The sequence below is a fragment of the Triticum urartu genome, unplaced genomic scaffold (genome assembly GCF_003073215.2).
Source record: "Triticum urartu cultivar G1812 unplaced genomic scaffold, Tu2.1 TuUngrouped_contig_6288, whole genome shotgun sequence".
Classification (NCBI taxonomy): Eukaryota; Viridiplantae; Streptophyta; class Magnoliopsida; order Poales; family Poaceae; genus Triticum; species Triticum urartu.
This window is the reverse complement of record NW_024117037.1, coordinates 1-9,572: the sequence shown is the minus strand read 5'-3', so window position 1 is coordinate 9,572 and position 9,572 is coordinate 1. Positions and strand designations below refer to the sequence as shown.

The following is a 9,572-nucleotide window of genomic DNA, read 5'->3' as shown; positions in this document are numbered from 1 at the left end:
ATTCTCCAATTTATTCCTGCAGCAAAAACATATATTTCCGCCATTCTTTTTTAACAGTTCTACAATAGGGTTTTATCTAGAATTTTCACCACAAAAGCAGTTATTGGCGATCAACTCTTTATGGCGAATCTGCCAGAATTGCTCAAAGGGCCAGTTTCCTTGCGCCTCCGCTGTCGACCTAACTATATGATGACACAGAAACTTTAAAATCTGTACTCATGCACGCAAAATAACAAGATCACAACTTGAGCTAAGATTAATATACTCCTCCTTCCCAAAACAAGTGTCGCTGATTTAGTACAAAATTGTACAGTATATGCCAGTAAAACGATTAGTATGTAACAAAATGTTCTACAGCATTTCAATACATGCCACATACAAGTGTGCTACCTTTCATGCTCCACCACCTGCACAACGCTCAGCGTCAGCTGATGCGTGTCATAATGTATCGGCCTTTCTCTAAATCATATATAATCTTTGTCTTGGGCTTCCTCCATCTCAACACCAAATATATTCCACAAGCAAGAAACGCTCCCAGCACGGCGAGCAGTGGTCTGTGCTTAGGTGACCGTGTTGCCACAGCCCCTGATGCCCCTAGAATCCTATGTTTTGTATTTGCAATGAAAGCTCCTAGGGCCCACTCAATATGAGTGTCGCCGACCTGATTTGAATACTCGATCCTGCTCAGAGGAAATTTTAAGTAGCAAGCGCATAAGATTAGTCAAGGGTAAATTTCACTCAAGAAGAATGATGGTGTCCTGATATGATATGCTTGCCTCTTGTCATCCAATGGTACACCAAGGCTGTCGTGCAGTAGAGCTACAATGTATGCCGACGAGAAGCAATACCGAGAGAAATCTTCATCTGAATGATTGAGATACTTTTGTCTTAGTGTGGACAAGTCCTTGTTGCAAAGTTGCTCTCCAGCAACCACAAAATCAGACAGTGATGAAGACCGGTCTAGTCCAAAGAACTGGAAGAGGATGTATAGTCAGAAGTGCCCTAAGAAAAGGATGGTATGTGCCAATGGAAGAAAAAATGAGAACATGCAGTGGACCTTGGACGTAAAATAGAAATTTTCAGTTGCTAGGAAATGCCCAAGCAGCTCAGGGACGAAATTAGATCCTAGGTGACATTGCTGATACTCACACCTTTCTGCATTCAAGACAAAAGTTACGGGTATGCAGGTGGATATGGATATAGAATATAAATGCTGGCAGTGCAAATCTAAATGTCCGATAAAAATGGTACTAAATCTAAGAACATCATGCTTAATTGAGTTTCTTATAAGTCACGATAAAGAGCAAGCTCAACAAGGTATTCGAAGTGCCAAGATTTGCAAAAGATATTAATTAGGTTAGTAGGAGCCAAGATTTACCAAGATGGGTGGTGGGTGTTTTCACTCCCCCTAGGTTTCAGGGTTGGACCATGTAACTCCCTCATATAGAACTGTGTCAGTAGGAGCCTTTCCTACTATCTTGACCGTTCAAACAAAAAAGATGTTAGGTCAATGCAGTCAAGAACCTCCATCTTACTTGACATCAAACAGTTACATCCTTACAGGGATATCCCTCATTATACATTGCAGTTTTGAGTTCATCATGACAGTGCCAAAATTTCTAACTTCAGCTGACGGTACTCTTAAGCATAGGAGCAATAAAGAGAAGGGTATGCCATTGAAAAATTACAGGTATATCCCTCTCATTATGCATTATAGTTCATGACAGTTCCAAATATTATAACTTCATCTGATGGTACTTTAAGCACAGGAATCATGAAGAAAAGGATATGTAGACTAAATAAACATAAATACAGATAAAGAAAAAGGGATCAAACTTCACATGCATTTCTTACCCTTTCCTTCTTGCATCATCATCAGTGAAGAAGATCTACATTCTTTATAGTTTCCGCTTCCATTATCAACATATTGGTTTTCTAAATTTGATCTTGATGCACCGCTTGTTCTCGCCAATACTTTCCGTTTGTGAGAAAATCCTTTAGGGGCACAAGGATCAACAAGTGTACCGTTTTTGAAAGATCCTTCAATTGCACGAATCATGATGAAACACTGGTTGGTACTTGTACTTCCAAAAGAGTACTACATTTGTAATTTAAAGTTAACCAGTGGAATTACAAGAACATCTCTTAAATTCCTAAAAATAATAAAGGATGCAATACCTTCAACAAACTTTTTCTTTGAACTAAAATCCTGGGACATTTGTACTGTGGGAGCAACCATAGCTAAGTATTAGTTGTTGGCATTCTACTATGGACTAAGAAAGGGTTTTGTGATTAATATTAACATTGACATTCCTATTTGCAGGTAGTTTGTGTTCCCTTATCCATCAGATGCTGAATTGCCTCATTGCAGCAGATGGAAAATGGCTGGATTGAATGTTTTAACACACAGTAATACCTCTTGACTTCAGTATTTCACGGTATGAGTCTTGTGCTGCATTCTGTGAAAATAAGTGAGTAAATCAGATTTTCAATCTACACCACAATATCACAAGATCAGAAATACATCATATTCCAGGGGAACCCCCCCCCCCCCCCACACACACACACCCTAGATCCCTGGGATATGTGTTTAGCATGCGTAACAAATGAACCTCACAACACTTTTGGCAGGTCGATTAATTAAGGTGCAAATAACACATTAAACCACAATGCATGGAAACCATGCAGCTACCAATCTGTTTATATCTCACCAAATGGACAGGCACATAGCGTTATAGATGTTTCTTCTAAAACATTGCCAGACTGCATAAACATTCTTTTGAAAATTAAAAACTTCAGGAAACTTGCTCAAAACTACCTTTTGAAACTTCAAGCTCAATAACAATGTGCTTCAATCATGTTTTTGAAATTTTACTTGTCTGGAACTTTGATTATCAAAATTAAAACTCTCAAGGAACTCTTCAAAATTTGAGTTTTGAGACTTTACTTGTACTCAACACCACCATGTAACTTGAGACAAGAAATCTGAAACTTTATATCCAAGTTCCGGAGGACGTAACTTTAGACATGAAGCATGACTCTCTTTCTTATGAGTTGTGAGCATATTCAATGCATCCGCGGGCCGCAATTTGATGTTTGGGAGCATTTAACAGTGCACAAGATATGAAATGCCTCGTCCAGTGAATTGGTAGTAATCAGTACCAATAATTATAGCTTTCTCTTAGTGAAACAAATTATAGCTTAACGGAATGTGTTTGGTTGCTATTCACACAAATCTCATAGTCACACTGCTATATGGGTGACATTTAGATCCCTTGGAACTATTCAATCTCTGACAAGAACCATGCAACGGAATGTATTTGGTTGCTATTCACACGAATCTCATAGTCACACTGTTATACGGGTGACATTTAGATCCCTGGGAACTATTCAATCTCTGACAAGACCATGCAAATCAGGATTCGACGTATCAAATAACTCACTTGTCCAAAGTTTAGAAAGCTGTTGCTATAGAGAGTGTATGTTGTTCCCCCAAAAGTAAAATTAGTTGATAGTTCCAGAGGAAGTACTTCGTCGGAAACAAACGTCAGCTGAAACAAATAGCAGCAATTACATTAGCAGGAAACTGCAATTTCTTGGAATACAACAGAACAATAACCAATTATGTGTGTGTGTGTGTGTGTGTGTGTGTGTGTGTTGAATTATGCACGACTATACTGATGTTATTAGCATGCAATGCATCATGGTTAAACAAACAGAGCCAGCACATGAAAGCAGACCGTGTATGTGTTCATGAGAGAACCTGAGCTGAAGCACCCCCGAGTTCAATTATTCCAATTGTTTTGTGAGGATCCCCTCCAAGTGTGCCCAGAGCATAGTTTGCCGCAACCCAAGCATAGACGCCTTCATCAGAACCTATATAAGAAACATACCAGCCAAAGTAAAAAAAAACTCAGACATATTTCAGCTAATGACACGATAACCATCTAGATCCATCATACAATCACCCTCACCCACACAAAAACTAATTTGCAGTCAGTTCCATACCGCCCAATATTATTTGTATCAGTCAAATCAATGTTTTCCATGCCCCATGATTTGCTCAGTTTGTTGATGTTATCTTAGGCCCCTCCAATAATCCATAGCAGAAATTTCTTAGGGGTTCGACACATAATCACTTTGGTCATATGCAGAGGAAAGTGGGGGGACAGAGAGAGCAAATTCATTTCTTGGGGAAGAAATGATCATGCCGGAGGCTTACTTGGTTGCTTTAATAAGTTAAAGGCCAACAATAATAGACATGCAATAATTTACTTTCTTTAGTAAGGTGATGAAGAAATTGGCGGTACCTGGGATCACCTTTGCCCATGAGTCCTCGAACCGGAACCCGGAGGCCCTGAGGGCGTTCCTGCAGGACACCAATATCGCCTCTCGAACGCTCTCCTCGAGCAGCCGCAGGCCAGCGGTTGCCATCAGCCGCACCTCTGTTGCTGCGGCGGCCCCCTCGCTCCCTACCTTCTCCTTGGCAAATTCCAACAGCGGCCGCAGCGACTCCCCTGCGCGCGCCGTGTCCGCGGCGAAAGAGGAGAGCCCCGGGGAGACGCGCATCACGGCGGAGCGCGCCAGATCCGGCCGGCCGTCGGGCCCCAAGGAGAACACGTGGGCCCGGGTACCGGTGCTGCCGCCGTCTATGATGATGGAGAAGCTCGGGGAGGGGGCCGGCTGAGGCGGCGGGGAGAGGAGGTGGACGAGGGTGGAGACGACGATGGCGAGGAGGGCGGAGCCGAGGCAGAGGCCGCAGAGGCGGCAGCGGCCGCGGCTTGCGCGGGGGGAGAGGGGCTTGGTGGGCTCCGGCATGGTGGGCCGGGGACGAGGTGTCCGGCCGCCACCGATGCCGCCGCAGTGACTCGTCGACGGCGAGGGAGGCGGCGACGACGACGAGTTTTATTTTTATTAATTTATTTATTTATGGACGCGGCTAGCCAGCGCTTTAAGCGATCGCGAGCAGCCGGTCGAAAAGTCTCAAGCCGTGGTTTCTTCCGCTGTGGTCGTCTGAGCAACTTCGATAGTTTCGAAGATATCGAAGGTTTGCTTGTTTTTTTAGGCTTTATCTCTTTCAATATCAATATTGGTTATTCAGAGCCAGCAACTGGCTGCCGGATTTCGGCCCCTCAATAGCGCTTCGGAAGTCACTTTACATCATCGCCTACTCCGACGTTGAGTTGACTGGGTTGGCTACTCGGACACGCATCATTTCAGGTCAGGCTATTGTGTCTACCTCAGGCCTTTTCTGCAAAGGCTCCTTAAAATTGAAGGATTCTATAAACGCATGGATAGGAAAAACACAGGAATAGGATAGGAATGCACGTGCAAAACGGAGCATTTGGAAACATATGATTTCCGTGAACCTGGGTGTTTGGTTCACATGAATTGAAAGAACACAGGAATGGAGAAACATGGTCAAATTAAAGTCAGACCACATGAAAATGAAAAAAATAAGAATCTTATTATGCCAGTAATGCAATTAGTCATGTTCTTCATGCATATTAATTTGAAAAGGACATCCAACTGGATATTAAAATTCCTATGTTTTTTCTTTGAAAGAGACACCAAAGGAAAAAAAATCATCCAGTTTTGCTTTGCTCCACTCCTAACCAAATGCACGAATAGTAGTACCATGGTAGTTCCATAGCAAAGGATCCCTGAGGGATCAACATGAATGCAGAGTAACAAAGTGATGCAACGAGTGTACAACCTCTTTGGCATAACCTTGTCGACCTCAGCATCATTGGGTTGGACATAGAGGATGGTGATGCTGGTGTGTCTGTTGGAGGCGGGGAAGAAGATCTGAGGCCTCGGGAAACGGCGCTGAGGGTACTGCTCCGCTGTGATGGACGGTTCCGTCGTTGGAGCAGCTCCTGTGACGTGTACGGCGGGAGGCTAAAGCGGGACAAAACATACAACATTAATCTGAAGTGGGACTCTAATATCATCTGCAATAGATGATGTAAAATACATCACCAAAAAGTGATAGATGTAAAACGCATCAGCCTCGCCATGGCTGCTCTGACAGATACTGTAAATACTGTTTAGTCTGAACTTAACTGAAAAAACTGAACTTTAAAGTCGAAACTAAATTTTATTGTCGAAACTGGTTGAACTAGTAGAAGAGCATTGCAATAGATGTTTAGGGCGTTCGAGCACTAGTAGCAGAGAAGCAGTTATCTAAATCAGCAGGCACTCGAGCAGGGAACGCACTAGCAAAGAGCAAGTCGTGCAGCAGCACCATGAGCGAGTGCTAAAGCAGCAACTCCTGTAGCTGCTGGAGGTCGTTCAACAGCAGTAGCAGCTCGAGCGAGAGCAAGAGCAGAGCAGCAGCACGAACGAGAGCAAAAGCGGAGCAGCAGCGCGACCGACAGCAAGAACAGAGCCGCAGCGCGAGCGAGAGCCAACACAGCAGCAGTAGTAGCGCGAGCAAGAGCAGGAGAAGCTGCAGCTAGTGCTGGTGTGGAAGTCGCCGCCGAGGAAGCAATTACATGGGGGAGAGATGTCGTGGATGAACTGGCCGATGATGGTGCCGTCGATGGAGACCCGCCTTGGCTACTCGGTATCGAGCACCGACAGCCCCGTGAGATCGAATAAAAGATAAAATGCAGTGGTGAGTGCAGAACCTCCTTGGTGGCGCCGAGTTGACCTCGGCTTCATCGAAGGATTTGGTGAGGGTGCTGCAGTTCCGGTGGGGTAGGTCAAGACGGTGTTGTGGGGATGGAAGTGGCACGATAGATGAGGCGAACGTCAGGGCAGCACCTTGGAGGTGGAGGACGGGGCGGCTGATCCGGTGGGACGACAAGATCGATGATGAATCCTCATCCGATGCGGTGGATGAGGGACGACAAGCTGTTGCGGTGGACGACATTGTTGGGGAAGAGTCTCTGGCTGGGCGGCGGTCGGGAGGCCGACCGAGGAGCGTGGGAATTCATGGGTTTTGGCGGCCTCGGTGTACGAATGGGGGGACGAAGGGGAAGGTAGGGGGAACCATGGCTTAGGGACGCGCTTGTCTGAAATATAGGGTAAGTTACCAGCATACCTGAGGGAGTCCTGGATTAGGGGGTCCTCGGACAGCCGGACTATATACTTTAGCCGGACTGTTGGACTATGAAGATACAAGATTGAAGAATTCGTCCCATGTCCGGATGGGAATCTCCTTGGCGTGGAAGGCAAGCTTGGCAAATACGGATATGTAGATCTCCTCCCTTGTAACCGACTCTGTGTAACCCTAACCCCCTCCGGTGTCTATATAAACCGGAGGGTTTAGTCCGTAGGACAACAACAATCATACCATATGCTAGCTTCTAGGGTTTAGCCTCTATGATCTCGTGGTAGATCAACTCTTGCAATACTCATATCATCAAGATCAATCAAGCAAGAAGTAGGGTATTACCTCCATCGAGAGGGCCCGAACCTGGGTGAACATCGTGTCCCCCGCCTCCTGTTACCATCCGCCTTAGACGTACAGTTTGGGACCCCCTACCCAAGATCCGCCGGTTTTGACACCGACATTGGTGCTTTCATTGAGAGTTCCATTGGCCGTCATCATAAGGCCTGGTGGCTCCTTCGATCATCGGTAACGATGTGATCCAGGGTGTGGTTTTTCTCCCCGGACAGATCTTCCTATTCGGCGGCTTTGCACTGTGGGCCAACTCGCTTGGCCATCTGGAGCAGATCGAAAACTACGCCCCTGGCCATCAGGTCAGGTTTGGAAGCTTAAACTATACTGCCGACATCCGCGGAGACTTGATCTTCGACGGATTCGAGGTCATGTCAGGTGCGCCGCACAGTCACGACGAGCATGATTTAGCTCTGTCATCGGACAATGCTCGGGAGATCACACCTGTGACTACTCCGGCTCTCAAACCGGAGCAGAATGCGTCATCCGAGGACGGGTGGATGGACCCCGCCTCGGAGGCCGCACACTCAGTGGTGATAGAGCCGAATACTGAGTCCACCTCCTACGGGACCCGTGTTGCCGAACCATTGGATTCGTCCCTGGCCGCTGGCCGCGAACCGCTTGTGTCGTTGCCTATCGAATCTGATCAGGCACCGATCATGAAGTTTTCCTCCGCGGATATCTTTCAGCACTCGCCCTTGGGCAATGTGCTAAATTCATTAAGTTCTCTCTCCTTGTCAGGAGGCCCTTGGCCGAACTGTGTCTGGCTTGCAAAATATGAACCTACCTTTGTTAGGGGGATCTTCAGCTTCTTGCCATCATAGTGCCTGGCGATGTGAAGTATGCAAGCCCCAGTTTCATCCCTGATGCGTGATCACCATTTGCATTAAAAAGCCGAAGAGGAGTGGGATGAGTTCAAAAGAAAATACTTGATATGTACATAGAATTCATAAGACGGACGAGCAAGCATGCACACATATCGTAGGAATATTTAAAAAGTGTACCTATCGAAATTTTCCTCAGCTACGGCAGGGTACTTTGTCGCCCACTGTCCATCTTGCGTTGGCCATCCAGCGTAGTACTCGTTCAAGCAGTGGAAAAGTGCATGATGTAGCTTCCAAGCAACCAATTCGTGGCTATCTTTCTTTGTGTCGCTTGGGCCATCTCCTCTAATAAGTGGGTCGAGCACGTGCAGCTTCCTTGCCATCATGTCCCACATGAGTATTATCCAACCGTCCTCCAATGGGACTGGCAAGAAGAACTGCATACAACACATTGCGAAATTAGATGTGAGATTATTTATTTCAAAAAGGAACTGATGTAATGAAGAACACATGTCTGCGAAACATTAAAAAAACTATGTTAGTGCTACCCATTTAAAGGTGCGATAAGACAAGGTGGATGTACCATCTGGGAAGATGTTATGTCATAGGGGATGTCCTTCCCAACCAGCTGTTTCTGAATCAAAATGTTTGTCACATATTCATGGTCCGCCAAGACAATGGTCTGATGAAGGGATGCATACGAGACAATATGTTATTCAGAGCCTTTGGAAAAACTGAAAAGGGAAACATAATCCCATAATAGAAGACTGGTGTGAAAGTTTGAATCATCTTAGCCGGAACAATGACTTACCGCAAAGTCAAGTTCCATGTTGTGCCTCCAATTCATGTATGGGCTTTCTGAATTTGCTTCTTGATCAGATTGAGAATATCTTCTCATGATTAAAGACACGAGCTCATGATGTAGATGCTGGGTGCCGATTAGCTGTTCACGCAAAGCCATCCCCGAAACGCGGACAAGCCTAGGATTAGCGTGTATAATATAGTGCCTACATAACAAAACAAGGTAAGTCCAAACATTGGCATGGTGAGCACCATCATTAGTTCATACCATTTTTTATGAAAAAAAACTTTTAGAATAATAATAACTCAGAAAACATGGAGATGTCATTGGGTAATGGGATGGAGATTCGCAAAACACCTCTGCAGGTCTTGCGGTGTCAGCTTTGAGAAATGGGTGACAATGAGATCGGTGGTTGGCGCATGCGGTGGGCGTGGCACAACTCCATTCACCCATAGGTGATGAGGTAGCGTGTGCTGCCAGCGATGTCAGCGAGGGATGGCAAGCGCGCGAGGCCGGCAGGCTAGTGCGTCGACCATGC

General features: G+C 45.6%; 1 protein-coding gene across 3 annotated transcripts; it reads right to left on the bottom strand.

Annotated features, from left to right (window-relative positions):
• Nucleotides 1-235: 235 nt before the first annotated feature.
• LOC125530403 (probable apyrase 6) lies at nt 236-5,031 on the bottom strand. 3 transcript variants are annotated; one of them, XM_048694800.1, is made up of 8 exons: nt 4,311-5,027; nt 3,764-3,876; nt 3,444-3,551; nt 2,417-2,459; nt 1,855-1,995; nt 1,058-1,155; nt 777-973; nt 236-680 (listed from the first exon to the last, which is right to left on the bottom strand). In XM_048694800.1, exons 1-8 carry the CDS (start codon nt 4,816-4,818, stop codon nt 425-427), a joined length of 1,464 nt encoding a protein of 487 aa, XP_048550757.1. In that variant the 5' UTR covers nt 4,819-5,027; the 3' UTR covers nt 236-424. The 3 variants fall into 3 exon arrangements, with proteins under 3 accessions (XP_048550757.1, XP_048550756.1, XP_048550759.1); XM_048694799.1 differs by having other exon boundaries at nt 1,855-2,040; nt 4,311-5,025; XM_048694802.1 differs by lacking the exons at nt 236-680; nt 777-973; nt 1,058-1,155 and adding an exon at nt 2,179-2,223 and having other exon boundaries at nt 1,855-2,098; nt 4,311-5,031.
• Nucleotides 5,032-9,572: the final 4,541 nt, after the last annotated feature.